At 45.0% G+C, this 18164-nt stretch overlaps 1 protein-coding gene across 7 annotated transcripts in view; it reads right to left on the bottom strand.

Moving 5' to 3' along the window:
* LOC145360327 (polyhomeotic-like protein 2) overlaps window positions 1-18164 on the bottom strand; it is a 256660-nt gene that overhangs the window by 20370 nt on the left and 218126 nt on the right. For all 7 annotated transcript variants that reach the window (XM_080215518.1, XM_080215522.1, XM_080215523.1 and 4 more), the window contains one exon: window positions 5322-5524. In XM_080215518.1, coding sequence (XP_080071644.1) covers window positions 5322-5524 — 203 coding nt within the window. The remainder of the gene's footprint in view (window positions 1-5321; window positions 5525-18164) is intronic.

The following is an 18164-nucleotide window of genomic DNA, read 5'->3' as shown; positions in this document are numbered from 1 at the left end:
CAGTCACAAATAAATAGCAGAGGGGGGGGGGGGGGGGTCTGTTTTTAGGATCATGCGTGCATTCAGCTGCAAGAATGAGACCATATGGACAGGAGATGGCCATTCAGCCCCTTGAGCTGGTTCTGCCATTCAATAAGATCACGGCTGCTCAGCTTTTCGACTCCCATTATCCACTTGGTTCCATAAGAAATAGGAGCAGAATTGGGCCATTCGGCCCATCAAGTCTGCTCTGCCATTCAATCATGGCTGATAGGTTTCTCAAGCCCGTTCTTCCATCTTTATAAGACCGTAAGATATTTGCTCCTTCATGACCCTCATTTCTCAACACTCCCAGCTTTGAAATTTTCAACTAACCCCAATCCTCTGAGGTCTTTTCTGAGGAGAGAGTTCCAGATTTGAAATTTTGGGACATCATTTACCATCACTTTTTGCTTTCTAAATTGTGTTTACTTTCCCTCAATGACAACGATTGGAGTAAATTATCACCTCATCATTGGTTGTTTCCTTACTGTATATCTGGCTGTTCGGGAATTGAAATTTAGATATTTCAATATTTAATGAAGAATTAGCTTATAACAATTAAAAATAACATTAAACAAGTCTTCAGTAGTTGATACATTTCACACACTGTTAAAGGAACTATCTTCACAGTTTAAAAAAATTGAACTTCCTCTGCCTTGTCACTTACTCATCGATTCGCATCTCATCTCAGTCACTAAGCTTTGTTTTTTCTGTTATTTATTTTGGGTCTCATTTCTGCAGTTGTTTCCCCCACCCAGATCCTGTGTAAAATCTTTGGACTCGTCTATCCTGCGAGCCGTGGATATTCACACATCAAATATATTCAGGAATGAGATTTACTGATCTTTAGACTGTAGAAGAATATAGAGGAGCTGAACACGGAACAAGTAGTTAAATCGCCAAGGCAGAGTAGCTATAGACCTACTGGTAAGTGGGATTTGTATGGATTGGTATTTGATGGTTGGCATAGACATGGTGGGCCAAAGGGCCTATTTCTGTATTATACGAGTCTATGACTATGATTCCTGTTCCTATTACTCACGTCCTTAATCAAATCTTCCCTTCTTGGCTGACGCACAGATTCTCTGTATTGGATTCCATAGCTGCCGCCCTTCCCTTGGTAACTTGCTCCCAAGTGGGTCATTGTTCACGTACATGCTTGCATTGGGTGGTGTGAACTTTAGGGAGCATCACAGCCACTCTCTCATCCCGCCCACACAGGCACAATCCCCAGGAAGGATTAATAATGAACAAAAACAACAGGGATCTTTCTTCTCAACCCAACCACTGCCCTGAGAACAAAATGTCCAGTTGTACAGCCTACACTGGGATCAAATCAAGTACAAAGGTGGCCATTCTGCCCATCACTCTGTGCCAACTCTTTAAATAAGACAACAAACAGGTCCCACCCCTCTGTCTTTCTCCACAATGTTCCCTGCAAATGTTTATGAAGCCACGCTCAAAGTCTAAAACTGAAGTGGAAGGATTTGAACTCATGTTCTTTAGATTTCTAGTCCACCAACACAACCACCACCCTATCCTACCCTTTTTTCTGACATCAATGGGGACCAGAGGGACAGGCGAGGCCTTTCAGCCCACTGAGCCTGCTCTATCCTGATATTTAATGAAGAATTAGCTTCATAACAAAAGAATAATAACACACTCTAACCACCAGGTCTTTTGGACTGTGGGAGGAAACTGGAGCATCTGGAGGAAGCCCACACAGACATGGGGAGAACGTGCAGACTCCACACAGACAGTGACCCTGTCAGAACGTAACCAACGATAACACTGGATATGTTATAACGTAACCAATGGTAACATGCTGTGATGGTCAGCTGATCCAGTAGACAATGTAACCAATGACAAAATGATGTGATCAGCTGACTAGCTGATACAGTACAAATAAGCAGCAGATGGGAATTGTGGAGAGCTTGTAAGGCCCAGGGTGTGGTCTCAAGTGTTGGAGTAATGAAGTTTCTTTATTAAACTCTTTCTTTTGATTTACTTTCTGAAGCAAGTCCTTTTTATTGCTTGCAACTGAAGAAACCCAAGCTGGGAATCAAGCCTGAGTCCCTGATGCTGTGAGGTAGCAGTGCTAACCACTGTGCCATCCACATACCGTTAAAGAAATATCTTCACAGTTTAAAAATAATTCCCCTGCCCAGATTATAGAATAGGTGATCCTGCATCACAACATTTCCCTAGCATTAGTTCCACAATCCTCTAATCTCATTACCCTGCAAATTCTGATCAAACTCTGAAAGTACTTACGACACGCCTCTCCCTTCTTTTGAGATTTTACACCAAGGCTGGAATTTTACCAGCACGCCCGCCACGGAAATCGGAACGGGCGAGGGACGGACAATGGAAAGGTGCGCTGGCTTCAGGTGGAATTTTATGGTTTTGTGATGAGCTAGGCCAAAAAAATCCCACCCTAAGTGTGTTTATAAAAGTCATATTTATGAGTTTCATTCCATCTCTCAAAGGCTAATCCTTCCCTGTTTCTGTGCCGTTATCTCCTGCTGATCACAGTGTGGTGGGAGAAAAGCCTCTTCTTATGTTTCAGGTTGCACAAGGCATTGCGATTGTGAGAGAAACGCTGGACAGACTGGGATTCCCTCCCAGTCCCGATATTCGTGTACATTAGTGTTAGCTTATCGACACACACCCCTCAGTCCCAATAAAGGAGCTGATCCCAACACTGCAACTCAGTGGGGAAATATCCCAGAATGTGAAACGGTTAAAGGGTAATTTGATCGAGGTTTTCAAGAAATTAAGGGGAGCAAACAGGGTCGATTGAAAGGAACATGTTCTGCCGGCTGGGGAGTCTAGATATAATCTAGAAATTAGACTTAAATTTAGAGTTTATTTATTAGTCTCATAAGGAGGCTTACATTAACGCTGCAATGAAGTTACTGTGAAAATCCCCTAGTTGCCACAATCCAGCACCTGTTCAGGTACATTGAGGGGGAATTTATCATGGCCAATCAATCTAAGCCGCACACCTTTGGAGTGTGGGAGCACCCGGAGGAAACCCACACAGATATGGGGAGAATGTGCAAACTCCACACAGACAGTGACCCAAGCTGGGAATCGAACCCAGGTCCCTGGAGCTGTGAGGCAGCAGTGCTAACCACCGTGCTACTGTGAGCCAGTGTGCCCTTTGAGGAGTGGAGTTGGGAAATGTGGTCAAAGTTTGGAACTTTCATCTACAAGTGGCAACTGATGCCAGATCCATTATAAATTGGAAATCAGAGGTCTGGTAGATTTTTTGAGAAGCAGCGATATTAAAGAAATACGTGGCAGATTGGGTTTTTTGGAGTTCGGTGACAAATCAGCCAGGGGAGCTCACGTCAGAACTGTGTTCCGGGGGCGAACTGGCCTCTTCCTGTCCCTATGTTTGGATGCTGTAATCTGCCCATAAGCTCGGAACAATGAAACAACGCAACAGGCAATGTCATTACTCACACCCAAGGCAGGTCTGCAAGCAAAACTGGCTTAAAACATGCAAGTTAATCTTAGTGCAGGTTACACAGTGACACACACAGGTGGGTGGGGAAGTAGCAGCAGCCGAGCAAAAAAAAACAGCCAAGGACAGGACACTGCCAGGGTACAACATTAAAAAAAAAATAAACCAGTAACATTATACAGTATTGTAAAATAGAAAAGTCAACACTCACAAAAATTGCCCATGAGGAGAGCGTCGATAGAGAAGGTTGTGGAAATCATTCAAAAAGTGGTTCAAACATGATGAGAAGAAAAGTACAGACATGAAAATGTCATTGTAAATTAATGCAAAATCTCCTGAAACTTTTTACTTGCTTTTTGACTTACATACTGCGATTAGCGACGCCACCCCCACCACCCCTCCCCCCACCAGAAAAAAATACACACACGATGCTTTACTAACCAGAAACATAAGGGGTTAATTTTAAACCCAGTCCCTGAATCAGGAAGATGTGGTACGACACTGGGTTCAAACCTGCCTCATTTACTCTGTTGTAGTCAAATCAGATTCATGGGCGTAAGATCAGAATCGTACCGCCACCCCCCCCCCCCTCCACCCCCCAGCTCTTCTGCACCTCCCCCAGGTACCTCGCCTACCCTACCAGGCGAGGTAGAGTAAACCTACCGCGAATTGAAAGCTGCACGCGTGCCAGCAGCAGCACCCAGACAATTAACCGGGTGATGCCATTACCTCCCGAGGCTTTGAAACCCAACTCGGGCAGTAGCAACACAGATGGCGGTTTCTGAGGGAGACACCACCACCATTTCTGGACACCAGCCGCATTGGCCAGGTGCCTATCAGCCAGCTGGGCACCGAGCCTGTCCACTCTGTACCCGCTGGGCAGGCTGGATTGGTGCTTTCCCACTGTGTCTTCACTGCCCCCCCCGGCCCCCTCCCCTGATACAAATGGTGTCAATGGCCAGTTCTGACCAATCGCAGTTCTTTCGCTGGGTCAGAGCTCTAGCAATCTCCGCCAGGAAACCATCAGAAACTCCGTTAGAAATACAAAATATTCCGGGCAACGCTCTCCAATCGTCAGGAAAGTGGGAGACTTGGACAATCTGATCGGAAAAGTTCTTCCCCAGCCTCCTTGTAAAAAAGGTCCAGCTGTTGTTTGTGTTGCTTCCCAGGCTACAGGAGGGCTGGCTGTGCAATGTGAATGTAGCATTAAGCAACAAACAGGCAGCATGTCCGGGGTCCACACTGTTAATTTGGTTCCAGTCTAATGAGTATTTCAGGAGTCGGATCCATCTCTGAGCAAGGTTGTTGATTCTCAGCACAATGTTTGGGGATTTGTATATTCCAATCGTCGCCTGTCACTCAGTCCAGCTGTGTGTAATTTGTTCTGACTACTGCTATTGCAGAAGCTTCACTGATGTCTGCGCTGAACAGTCAGTTACCAATGCAATTAAAGTCCTGTCACTAAGCATGCTGTTAGCCACAATGCAATTAGTAGCGAGAGTCGCAGGAAGCTTTGTTACACATCAAGTGAACAAACACGTCCAACATAAAATTTATAACACGACAACACAAAACGACAGGCTGGAAGATTCTCAATCATCCACACCGCTCCGCAGACCAGACTTAATGTCGATAGTTAGTCAAACAATTCTTAGGCTATCATTTAAACCGTACGGTGGGAAGGCACACAAACAAAAGAGAAAGAGAGAGAGAGAGAGAGAGTGCAGCAGACTGGAACACGCGGAAGCTACACAAAACCACAGCACTGTCTACGTTCATGAATTTAAACTGAAGCCCAGAGAGGAGATTAAATTCAAAAGCTACTCACTGGAAAAGGCTCCGCTCCCTCTTGTATGACAAACCCTTCAATGACATGAGTCAGGATCTGGGGCTTGACAATTGCCTGTGGAGGTTTGTTCTCTGTACTCTGGGGCACGCTTGCCGTTACAGATGAAGTCGCACTGCCATTCCCAGACGTCATGGTGGGGGCAGGGGAGGTGTTCTTTGCATTCACGCTCTCCGAAACTTTCCCTGTAATGGAAGGAAACAACGGGGGTTACAACCAAGAAATCAGAATGCTGCTGACCGTCAGCAAGTTTCCACCCCCGGGATCTTCTGCAAGATCAGAGAGACACGGAGAATGAAGTTTCTTGAGTCAATGGGCTGGAGAGGTGTTGTGGAAGTAAGTTTGTGATTTACTCCATGTCCATGCTAATGATACACGGTGAGCTGGCGGCAGAGGGGATAGCAGGAATGTCAATCAGCTGATTCTTCGCTACCAGCTATGGGAACTCCTAACCCCCAGTAAAAGGCTGGACATACTTTGCGATCTCACTAAGCATGAATGACACTATGACCCAGACGTTGCAGTCACGATGCAGCTGAAACTGTTAAAGTTCAATATCATTACTCCCCTGAAACAGACAAACTTCTGAAAGGGGAGGTGATGGCCCCGTGATATTATCGCTAGACTATTAATCCAGAAACTCAGTTAATCTCCTGGGGACCTGGGTTCGAATCCCACCACGCCAGATGGTGGAATTTGATTCAATGAAAAACATCTGGAATCATGAATCTGCTGATGACTGTGAAACCATTGTTGGAAAAACCCATCTGGTTCACTAATGTTCTTTAGCGAAGGAAATCTGCCATCCTTACCCGGTCTGGCCTACATGTAACTCCTGAGTCAGAGCAACGTGGTTGATCTCCCTCCAAGGGCAACTAGGGATGGGTAATAAATGCTGGCCCAGCCAGTGATGCTCATGCCCCATGAATGAATAAAATCTGCCCTGGCGCAGTTTCTATGGAAATCCAGAAGTTGCTGTCAACCATTCTAAGCTTCCCTACAGGATGCACTGTTGAACTTCGTAATCAATTAGAAATCACTGAACTGATGAAAATTTACCCTTTAACATGATTAGTCATTTTGTAAGGATGTTCCAGCCTGTTGAATGAGGTGTAACTGAGGTTTTAGTAGCAAAATTTGTAATATCTGAACAGCCTCAGGCACTGATTTTATTTTGAGGAATGCCAAATTTTTCCTTTATGATTAAAAGCATAATTAAAATGTGAATTTTTCAGTTATGGTGTGTATTTTTCAATGATTTACTGTAAAAATGTAGTTGGAATTGAAAAGTGCTGTGCATTTTACTCCCTGGTTTGCTGTCTGTGAGAATACTTCAAAGTGACTGGCTGCTGACCCTACTTGCTGGAAGGTTCAAGCTAACATTGGGAACGGGGCAAATCATGTCCACAGAGATCACAAGATGACTGTGGGCAGCTATCTTTGATGTCAGCACAGAGTGTTATCTGGGCCAATCTAAATGCAAGTTCTTTCTTAACTCTGCCCTGGATGGTGTCGAGCTTTCAGTGAGGAATGGAGAATTCAATCAGACTCCAATCACAACTTAATCCTGATGTAGATCGTTAGAAGGATTGGATAATGGGCCCCTCAGCATCCAAGCTCCAACTCTAGAATGACGGTGTTGTTGAAGGTTAAGAGGAGGAGGTTGATGTTTAAACATTATTTATTAGTGTCACAAGTAGGCTTACATTAACTTTGCAATGAAGTTACTGTGAAAATTGCCTAGTCGCAACACTTCTGCGCCTGTTTGGATATACGGAGGGAGAATTTAGCATGGCCAACGCACCTAACCAGCACGTCTTTCAGACTATGGGAGGAAGCCAGAGCACCTGGAGGAAACCCACCCAGACATGGGGAGAACATGCAAATTCTGCACAGTGACCCAGGCCGGGAATTGAACCCAGGTCCCTGGCACTGTCAGGCAGCAGTGGTAACCCACTGTGCCACCTTTTCCTTATTGGAGACGGGCAGGGTTAAAAATGGTTCTGTCCCAGTAACCATGAGAAATCCATCAGTTCCGTGGTTTAGTGATGAAACTGACTATTGGAGGTCCAATAATTTACATTTATAGGTTGCCTTTGACACTGCACAGTGGGATTAACAAGATCATCACCAATAAATATATTTTCAAAACTGAGTGACATCAGGGCAGTGAACAAACACTTCATCCAAAAAGTAGATTTAAAGGAGTGTCAAGGAAAAAGTGAAGTAGAGATGGAATTCCGGAACTTGGGACCCAGGCAACCAAAACCAGGACCCAAAGCCACTGAAATCAGGGAAGCTCAGGAAGCCTGAACTGGACAAACATAGAGATCTGGGAGGATTGTGGGGATGGGTGACAGGGGAAGCGGAGAAAGGAGGAGGGTGAAACCTATGGAGAGATTTAAAAACCAAGGCGAGGATTTTTAAATAGAGGTGTTGCCAGACCGGAAGTCAGTGTAGGTCAGTGAGCAGACGGGATGAGCAGGACTTGGGTGTGAATCCAAACATGGGGAGCAGAGTTTCGGATTACCTGGAACGTGGGAGACTATCCAGGAATATGTTGGAATAGGGGAGTCCCCAGGGTCACAAAGACTTGGGTGAGTGTTCCAGCAGTCGATGAGCTGGAGCAGGGTTGGTGTTCACCAGTGTTATGGAGATGCAAGTAGAGAGTCTCGGTGAAGGAGTCATGGTTCTGCAAAATCTCCATTGCCGGTGATGCTCGAGCAGGAAGCTGTATAGTGACCACAACAAGTGGGCAGCTTGCCAACGGGGTCCGAGTCTTGAAATGGTTTAGGCTGACGTGACTTTTCACACATTTGGCTGAGACTTTGGTCTCTGTCTACGCAGGTGGGTTAAGCGTTGAACACAATCTGGCCGGAAAATAGTGGTGGGAATGCGTTCCCTGGCCTCCGCGGGAAATATCAACTTCTTCATGACCTTCATCGCTGTTCCCCACTCAATGGCTCAACACCCACCCACCCACCCGCACCATTTAATCTGCTACATCTGGCCGAGACCCCATCCAAATCTTCTAATTCAAGATAACAGCAACTGAAACAATTTGGTTTTCGGGGTTCCTTTCACGTAATAAAGCATTCAGACACACTTCACCCACTTGCTCATCCGCAAGGATCTGACATGGATTCACGCTGGGAAAAGAGAGAGAATGTATGGCGCAGGAGGCGGCTGGCCAGATGGACATGACCTTAATGAGGCTCGGCCATACCGAGCGGCTGGGTAGGAATTTCGGGTCTTGGTTAAATTTTTCAGCCTCCTCCACACATTCCTCCTCCCCCCAAAACAATGGGGCCAACTGCTCCATTTCACCTGAGTTGGAAACTCTCTTGCCTTGGATTTAGAAGCTGGAGTTCAAAGCTTGATCGTGGACTGGAATAAAGAATCCGGGATAATATTTCAGTGTGTTACACTGATACGCTGCATGGTCAGGACCCCAGGTCACATATTAAATCACAGGCCCGTCTATCTGCTCAGGTAAATTGGAGAGATCCTCCAGGTTTCTGGGGAGACGAGCAGTCTTTCTCCTTGACTTTGGTCAATATTGTTCCCTGAATCAATAGCAACAAAATCCAGATTTCTTTGTTCAGTGTACTGTCACTGGATATTACTACCTGTGGGACCGCGCACCTCACAGATTAGCCACCACACGGCATTATTCCAAAAAAGGGCACAGGGTGGGGCATTCTCCCCCTTCCCCTGGCCATTATTTACCCCGCAAACATCACCTGAAACCTCATTATCTGGTAATTGCCACATTGCTCTTTGTGGGAGCTTGCTGTGCACAAATACCACTGGCTGCAAGGCATTCTGGGACATCCCAAGGTCACAAAAAGTGCCACAGAAATCCAGACTTTTGTAAAATTCTCACCCCTCTCCCCCTTCCCATCAGAGTATTGCTTCCGCAGTTAGGGGAGTTATTTCCAGAAATTCCACAATGCAAAGGGCATTAGCATCTTTGGAAAAACAACCTGTCTGGGTGCATCAGTTTAACATTCATTCGGAACTTTCCGGACACAGATCTGCCTCAGTCAAGATCTCTGATTGGTGAGAATGTGGGATTTATATTTTTTAAATCCATTTTACAGGCTGTGTCACTGTCTAGGCCAGCATTTATTACCCATTCCCAACAGCAGTAGGGAGTCAGCCACATTACTGTGGGACTGGAGTCACATGTAGGCCAGACCAGGTAAGGACGGCAGATTTCTTTTCCCAAAGGAAATCAGTGAACCGGATGGGCTTTTCCAGCAATCGGCAATGGTTATCAGTAGACTTTTAACTCCACATTTTTTTATTGAACTCAAATTTCAACATCTGCTGTGATGGCGTTTGAACCCGGTCCCCCAGAACCTGCTCTGGGTCTGTGCATGACTAGTCCAGTGACAATCCCACCGTGCCACTGCCTCCAATACGGATTACTCCACAGTTAGATCTGTAATCTCTCTGCACCCTCACGATTAACCTGCTTCTCTTGAAACAAACCAGAAACTGAGAAAGCCACGGAAAACACTTTTCCTGAAAGAATATTCAGGCTCTCCCTGACACGTACATTCCAAAGAGCAAAGAAAATTCCAGCACAGGAACAGGCCCTTCGGCCCCTCCAAGCCTGCACCGACCATGCTGCCCGACTGAACTAAAACCCCCTCCCCTTCCGGGGACCGTATCCCTTTATTCCCATCGTATACACGTATTTGTCAAGAAGCCCCTTACAAGTCATTATTGTATCTACTTCCACTGGCAACAAGTTCCAGGCACCCACCACGCTAAACAAAAAACCCGCCTTGTACATCTTTAAAGATTGTCCCTCGCACCTTCAACTGATGCCCTCTAGTCATTGACTCTTCCACCCTGGGAAAAAGCTTCTGACTATCCACACTGTCCATACCCCACACAATCTCGTAGACTTCTATCAGGTCTCCCCTCAACCTGTCGTTCCAATGAGAACAAGCCACAACCACTCCGCATAGCTAATATCCTCCATACCAGGCAATATCTTGATAAAAGATTTAATGGGATTGAGGATTATAGGTAGGCCTAGGGATATGATCAGTGCAACTTGTGGGCCGAAGGGCCTCTTTGTGCTATAGTTCTCTACGTTTTATGTTCTAAATCTTTTCTGTATCCTTTCCAAAGCCTCCACATCCTTCTGTTAGTGTGGCGGCCAGAATTGAACACTATATTCCAAATGCGGCCTAACTGAGGTTCTATACGGAAACGTTACAATTACTCAGGCCACCAGGATTATTTCCACTTACAAATTCACTGATACAAGTTACAATCCATAATTTGAAGATTTCTATCAAAAAAGTGATCCTTTGCTTCAAACTAAAACATATCGTACCCTGTAACAAATGCTTCAGTGAGGATAGGGGAAGCCACCGTGTCACTGTGAAAGATACAGAGGGAAGGTGGGAGTGCGCGTGTAACACAAGCAACAGCCAATACGCAGCTACACTTCACACCCATCAGAGGGAACTAAAATCCAGAGAGTTGGCAGAGTGGCTGATTCACCACCACAAAGTCAAACTGAACTCTGAGTTTTTCAAGCATGATGTGGGTATGCCGGCGTTGGACTGGCGTAAACACAGTAAAAAGTCTGACAACACCAGGTTTTAGTCCAACCTATTTATTTGATAATATACTCGCAAGCTTTCGGGTTAGAACTCTCCATTCACCTGACGAAGGGGCTAACCCGAAAGCTTGCGAGTATATTATCAAATAAATAGGTTGGACTAAAACCTGGTGTTGTCAGACTTTTTACTGGGTTTTTCAAGCATCACATTCTTAAATGGTCAGGTAATATTTATTTTTTTTATTTGTGTCATATGTAGGCTTACATGAAGTTACTGTGAAAAAATCCCCTAGTCGCCACACTCCAGCATCTGTCTGGGTTCAGAGGGAGAATTTAGCACGGCCAATGCACCCTAACCAGCACGTCTTTCGGGCTGTGGGAGGAAACCGGAGCATCCGGAGGAAATCCACGCAGACACTGGGGAGAACGCGCAAACTCCACATAGGCAGTGACCTGAGCTGGGAATCAAACCTGGGACCCTGGTGCTGTGAGGCAGCAGTGCTAACCACTGTGCCACTGATCACCTTTGAGTAACATGCTGTGCAAAACTGGAGAATTCTGCTCACCTCACTATTAACTTCCCAGATAAAAAGCAACTCACCGGAGTGCGAGTGATCTTGGTGCGTCCACTTCCTCAGCTCGGCTCTCTCATTGTCTCCTTTGTTGTTTCTTATTTCATTCTCTCTGCCGTGGCTCTCCTGCGTCCAACTGGCAATTAGCGTCTCGGGAAAGGTTTGTTTCTGAGCGAAGAGGGTGTCGCTCTCTCTACTTCAGCTTCCAGTAACGAGGCTGATGAAACATGAGGTGAGTCTGCAAATCTCTACATTCCAAATCCACAAGGTGCCCGTCAGGAGGACGGCAGTGAGTTTGAAAGAGAAGTTGGAGATGAAGTTAGGATTATGACACCCGGGTGACTAACTTTAAGACTTGCTGTTTGTAACTGAAGTGAGCAGCTGCAGGAAACTGCAGTGAAAGAGACTGAGCCAGCGTTGGCATTGGCTGTCTGTTCAGCCTTTACCACAGGTCAGAGTAATCCAGACGCAATCTGCCAGGCCACAGATGATCAGTGAAGTCAGAGCCAGCATCAAACAATACATCCACCACAAAGCTTCTGTTTCAGATATTAAAGTGGTTGAAAGGGGCTTTTCTTCCTCCTGTTGATTCACCTTCACCTTGGCGTTAGTGACAATCAGAAGTTATTAAAAAAACACTAACCATCCTGAGCAGGGCTGTGCTCCCAACTGCTGACAGGGATGCAGGAGAACCACCAACTGTCTGCAGCCAAAGTTTGCCTCTCCCTCCTGACAGGCACGGTGAGGTTTAAAAATAAAACTAAATCTCCTTGTCCTCGGGCAAGTGGCAAATACTCCACCAGGCTGGTGGCTCATCTCTTCAGCCAATCAGCATTTCCCTTACTGGAACACGGTGCCCTAATAAATTGGAGCTCAGGTCTTTGGTAACCCAGTTCAGAGCGATCACAGCTGCATGCAAATGAAGAAACTGTCCTCTGGTCTTGAAGGAAATGCACAGCATCTTGGCTCAAGTACAGTAACCTCCTGCTGTGCCGTGGGGAAGTGGGGAGGGGGGAGGTGTGTGCGCAAAGGGTGTTTCAAACTGTACTGAACTAAAGAACAGGTGTCCATGCCCCAGCCTGGGAGGGAAACCATCTCCCAAACCAACGTCTGCACGACAAAACATGGTAACGAGGGACTTACCAGAATCACCCCTCAAATTGATTGTAATTAGCGCAGACCTTTGGGGAAAGATGGGAAGATTGATTCCTGGTGTATCCGGATCATGTACGTGGGGAAAAGAAAAAGGATTTTATTTCCTTTAGCCCTGACTGAGCAACTAATTTACAATCACAGCTTCCAACACGGGGAACCAACTGAAAAGAGAGCAGCAGCTGTGACTTTGTTCCTCCACTTGTCCTGTTGGCTGATTTACAAATCAAAGCTCGAGCACACAATAACATTTATTTGAGACAGGCAGCGAAACAAGGCTTGGTCCCAGAGGGGAAGTGGCCCAGTCGAAGGTAAGAGTCATCGCTTCAGTTCACGCCTGCTGACAGTGAATTCAATTTTCTCCCCCCCCCGTACCTCCCCCACCCCCTGTTCCCCACCCTCCCTCATTTGTCTCCCACCAGTCCTGCTGCAAACCACAAAGCTTTAGCAATCAGACAAAACAGATTCTCTCTGCTGCACGGGGACTGGGCACAGGCTACAGGCCATTGTGTGCTCAAAGTTTAACCGTACAGATGGTCTAAGATGAAACAGACGTACACGATCGCCAGAAACTCTGAGCAACCAGCTGCAAGTTCTCTCCGGGGACAAACACACACAGGTCGGGCTTTGTTTATCGATCCCGGGGGAATACTGCACCCAGGAACAAAATCTCGCCAACACCCACAGCCCCGCGTTTTGTCCTTTAAACCGCAACTGATTACCCTCGCAGAGATACATTCAAACAAAGCCTTTGCTGAAATATTCATTTAAATGTCATCCTACTAGGACATCAAAATAATCCTGTAACTCTCTGAGAAGACAGCACCATAATCAGCTTCACTCTTCCTGAGCTGATGGTGGGGGAAATGAGTTAGCAACACTGCTCCTCACTGTCACTCTGGGACTCCTGTTGCAGAGACAGTGTGTGTGTGCTGTAATGTGGAAGAGAGCATGCGGGTGTATGTGTTCCGTGTACAGTGTGTGCATGTAAACACGTGTCTGTTTTATGAGCAAGTGTTTTGTGCACACGTGTCTGTATATGCGTGGTCTTTTTCTTCATTCATGGGGCGTGACCAGCTGGGCCGAGCATTTACTGACCATTCCTAATTGCCCTTGAACTGAGTGGCTCGCTGGGTCATTTCAGAGGGCAGAGAGTCAACCCCATTGTTGTGGCTCTGGGGTCACATGTAGGCCAGACCAGATAAGGACGGCAGATTTCCTTCCTTAAAGGACGTGTGTGAACCAGCTGGGTCTTTAACAACAGAAGGTGATTATATCAAAGTCACCATCACCGAGACCAGCTTTTCTATCCGACGTTCATTCATTGAACCAGCTGCCATGGTGGGATCTGAGCCTGAGCTCGCAGGAAGGGGGAAGAGAGAGAGAGACAGAGAGAAGAGGAGGAGGGAGGGAGGAAGGAAGGAAGGAAGGTCACTACAGGTCAAATATCTTTATCTGCACATCTAAAAACAGAGTCTTTTTTGAGTGACTCTGCAGTTAAATTGTGCGGAAATAAAGCAATGTAATGTCATTTTACAGGCAGGGTAAGTGTTAACAGGTTAAGAAGTGTAATGTGTGAGTTGACAAATGGAGAAACAACTGAGTGTTTCTAGGCTATAGTGAGCCTCGGTTTAGGCTGTTGAACACGGGTGGGGGTGCGAGGCAGCCTTCCCTATACACTGAATATCCAAATACCATCAGCCTCAAGAGCTTCAGTTAGAGGATACTCTCGATCTGCAGTCTGATATTATCACTGCAACACCATCTTCTTTGTAAGGAAGTGCGCGAGTGTGCATGCATGTGTACTGTGTGGCGCAGTGCATGCCTGAATATACACATTACGTACACACACACACACAGAGGTGTGCAGCAGATATGATGAAACTGAATTTGGACAGGGTCATGAGCACTCTGTGCAGCCTCTACAGTTAAATATCTGGCAATGTTCACCCCCTTAGCACAGGGTAAAAATGTCTCCTTTTTGATGCCCTGTAGGACAACTCAGGCCTGCAGAATGAGTTGGACTCTGCAATACCAGGACACTGGGAGAAAATGCAGGAATGAAAGAAATGGGAATACAAACTGGACCGGGCACAGTTACAGAGCTACAGTGCAGAAGGAGCCCATTTGGCCCATCGAGCCTGCACTAACAACAATCCCACCCACGCCCTATTCCTATTTACCCTAGCTTCTCTCCCTGACACTAAGGGGTAATTTAGCATGGCCAATCCACCTAACCCACACATCTTGGACTGAGGGGGGAAACCGGAGCACCCAGAGGAAACCCACAGTGATATGTGGAGAACACAGATCAGACGAATTTGAAGATGGGAACTGACACTAAGATACCGCAGTGATATTGTCATTAGCGCAACTATTGAGTGAGGCACCCAAACTCTCCTTAAACGATGGCTGCTTGCAACAACTTGTATTTACATAGCACCTTTAATGTCAAAAATAGCCTCTGAATATGCATGTTAGAATCTTCCTCAACTGGCTGTTTCCTCCCAATTAAAGCAGATTTAATTGAAAATTGTTGCAGTGAAGTGTTGCACCATTTTCCTAAATATCTGAGCGTGCAATAAGAAATGAACGCACACAGCAGCAACAGGAGGTAGAGATGATCTCAGAATCTACAGTACACTGTTTTGCAAGCACCTTCTGGGAGAGTGTATCTGTGCAAAGGACCGAGAGCAACTGTGATCTCCCCTAAGGTCACAATACTCGCAGTGTTAGTTCAGACATGAAGAATTGAGAGCCAGTTACCAGGGGAAGGTTGGCACTCATGGAATCCAATACCAGAACAAATCTGTGCTTTTGGGAAGGGAAGAGGAAAATAAGAACTTAAGAAATAGGAGCTGCTGTAGGCCATTTGGCCCTTCGAGCCTGCTCCACCATTCAATTCCCTTAGCATCAAAACATCTATCAATCTCAGTCTCAAACGTACCGAACAAACACACATTCACAACACTCTAAGATTGAGAATTCTAAAGATTCACAAACTTTTGGGATAAGAAACTTCTTACTTCATTCCAGATTCAGACACCTTACTCAATGATGTTGTCAATTTCCCAGAAAATACACTGCCAGCATCCCATCAAGCTGCCTTAGAATTTTTTATGTTTCAATTAAATCACCTATCACTCCTCGAGGTTCCAGGGGTAAGGCTCTATCTACTTAACCTCTCATCATAGGACAATCCTCTTATCCTGGAATCAGCCCGGTGAATCTTCACTGCAGTCCCTCTAGGGCGAATACATCCTTCCTTAGACAAGAAGGCCAAAACTGCAACTAATACTCCTGGTCTAATGTGAGTTCAGGGTGAGAAAATTCTTGTTCCGTTATATAAGGTGTGGTTGGAAAGTCCAGTGAAGAGTGGTGAAGCAGTAGTAGGAGTAAGAGAGAAATTATCTTGTCCAGGAATACAGTCTATGTTGGGTAACAATACAGCCAGATCACAGCTGGGAGTGATGCCTACTGTAGTTGAAAAGCCAGTGGAAAAATCAAACAACTGAGTTGTTAAAGGAATCCTGGGATTTTTCCTGATTGTGTAGTAACAAGGTTACAAAGTCACAGGTTAAGACAAGAGGAGAAATCAAAGAGTGAAGATAAGAAAGTTGAACTTCAATTATCAAAACAATTTTTGATCAGATGGTTGGAAGAACAGGTGGAGGATGAGGTGGATATTTTTAGTTGAGAACATTTGGCAGATACAATAGCAGGATCTCGAAATAAAACAGTTATATCAGAAAGCATACATGGAAGAGGAATCTGAGTGCATACCAGAATGTTAAAAATGATGTCTTAATGAGGAAATCAAGACATTTACATATTCAAGCAGGTGAAAAGTGGTATTGCTGGTAAGGTATAGAAAAGTGTTGTTGCAGATAGTACATGAGGTACAAGTAGGAAGTCATTTGGGAGCAAGGAAAACTCAATTCAAATCAACTGCATACCATCCAGAATTGCAGGGAGTGTTAGAACAATGGCATCAAACTTTAAAGACCAAGTTGACAGCCCTATAGAGGATTGGGATGAAGGAATTCCATTTGTACTCTTTTGCAATAAGGGATGCATCTTCAACTAAATTCAATCCATTTGAATAGTTTCTTTGTCATGAGGTAAGAGGACCATTTAAATTAGCCAAAGGGAAATTGGTGAGCCAGCATCTGAGACTACATTATTGGACTGTGTTAAACTTTAGGGAGAGATTAACAAGAGCGGGAGATTTGGCTGGACAGCATTTAAAAGGTGGCAGAACACACGATGAAACAGGAAGCAGGTAAGAAATCAAAAATTGGTAGTTTTACTATTGGGAATAAAATATTAATAGTAGGTGAACTTTAAAAAGGTTTAGTAGGCCTTCTCAAATTGAAAGGAAATTGAGTGAAGTGAATTATTTAATAAGATATTTGATAGAAGGAAAAGTCAGTGTGTCATGTGAATATGTTCAAATGATATTTTGATAGGGGAGGAAAGCAGAAGCAGGATGTGTTAGTGGTTACAACTCAAGATGATTCTGAATTTGATATTCCTCAAATTAGGTTGGAAAATGAGGAAGCTATCAGAAATTGGGATAAATTATTGCATTACCTTCCAGAGGAAAATCAAAATGATCTGAAAGAAATCTTACAATTATATGGAGATATGTGGGAATAAGCTGAGAAGTATTAAAACAATTGTGCATGATATAGATGTTGGAAATGATGTTCCAATTAAGCAACATCCTGATAGGATTAATCCTCTAAAGTTGGCACAGGTTCAAAAACAGACTGGAAACAAACTTAAAAATGACATAATTGAAGTGCGTTACAGTGAGTGGAAGTCACCCACAGCGATGGTACTGAAACCAGATGGCACCCAATGATTGTGTGGACTAAAGTTAATGCAGTTATAAAATCAGACTAGTATCCTATTCCTTGATTGATGTGGAGTTGCTGGCATTGGACTGGGGTAGGCACAGTAATTAGACTCACAACGCCAGGTTAAACACCAGTGATGAACACCAGCGCTCCGAAAGCTCGTGCTACTAAATAAACCTGTTGGACTGTAACCTGGTGTTGTGAGACTACTTACTATACCTCAGTTGGAAGTCTGTATTGAGATGGTGGGACAAGTCGCTTTTATTTCTAAACTTGACTTATTCAAAGGATACTGGCATGACACATTTACCCAAAAGAGCAAAGGAAATTTTGGCTTTTGTGACACCAAATGGTTTGTACCAGTTTTCAGCCATTTGAAATGAAGAATACCCCAGCTATATTTCAAAGAGTAACCAACATGGTCATTTCTGGACTACCCAATTCTGTGGGGTACATAGACAATCTGGTGATTCTTAATCAGAATGGAAGGTGCATTTGAATTGTTCGATTAATTTCAGGAGGTGGGCTTGGTGGTAAACTTAGCTAAGAGCGAGTTTGCAAAATCCTAAGTCACATTCCCCGACCATATAACTGAACATGGATAGATGGCCCCATTCTGATGGCATTTTTTGAAGCAATCACTTCCATTTAT

The sequence above is a fragment of the Carcharhinus amblyrhynchos genome, chromosome 30, assembly GCF_965287045.1.
Source record: "Carcharhinus amblyrhynchos chromosome 30, sCarAmb.v2.hapA, whole genome shotgun sequence".
Lineage (NCBI taxonomy): Eukaryota > Metazoa > Chordata > Chondrichthyes > Carcharhiniformes > Carcharhinidae > Carcharhinus > Carcharhinus amblyrhynchos.
Note: the sequence above shows the minus strand (reverse complement) of the source record. Positions and strands in the feature narration are given on the sequence as shown.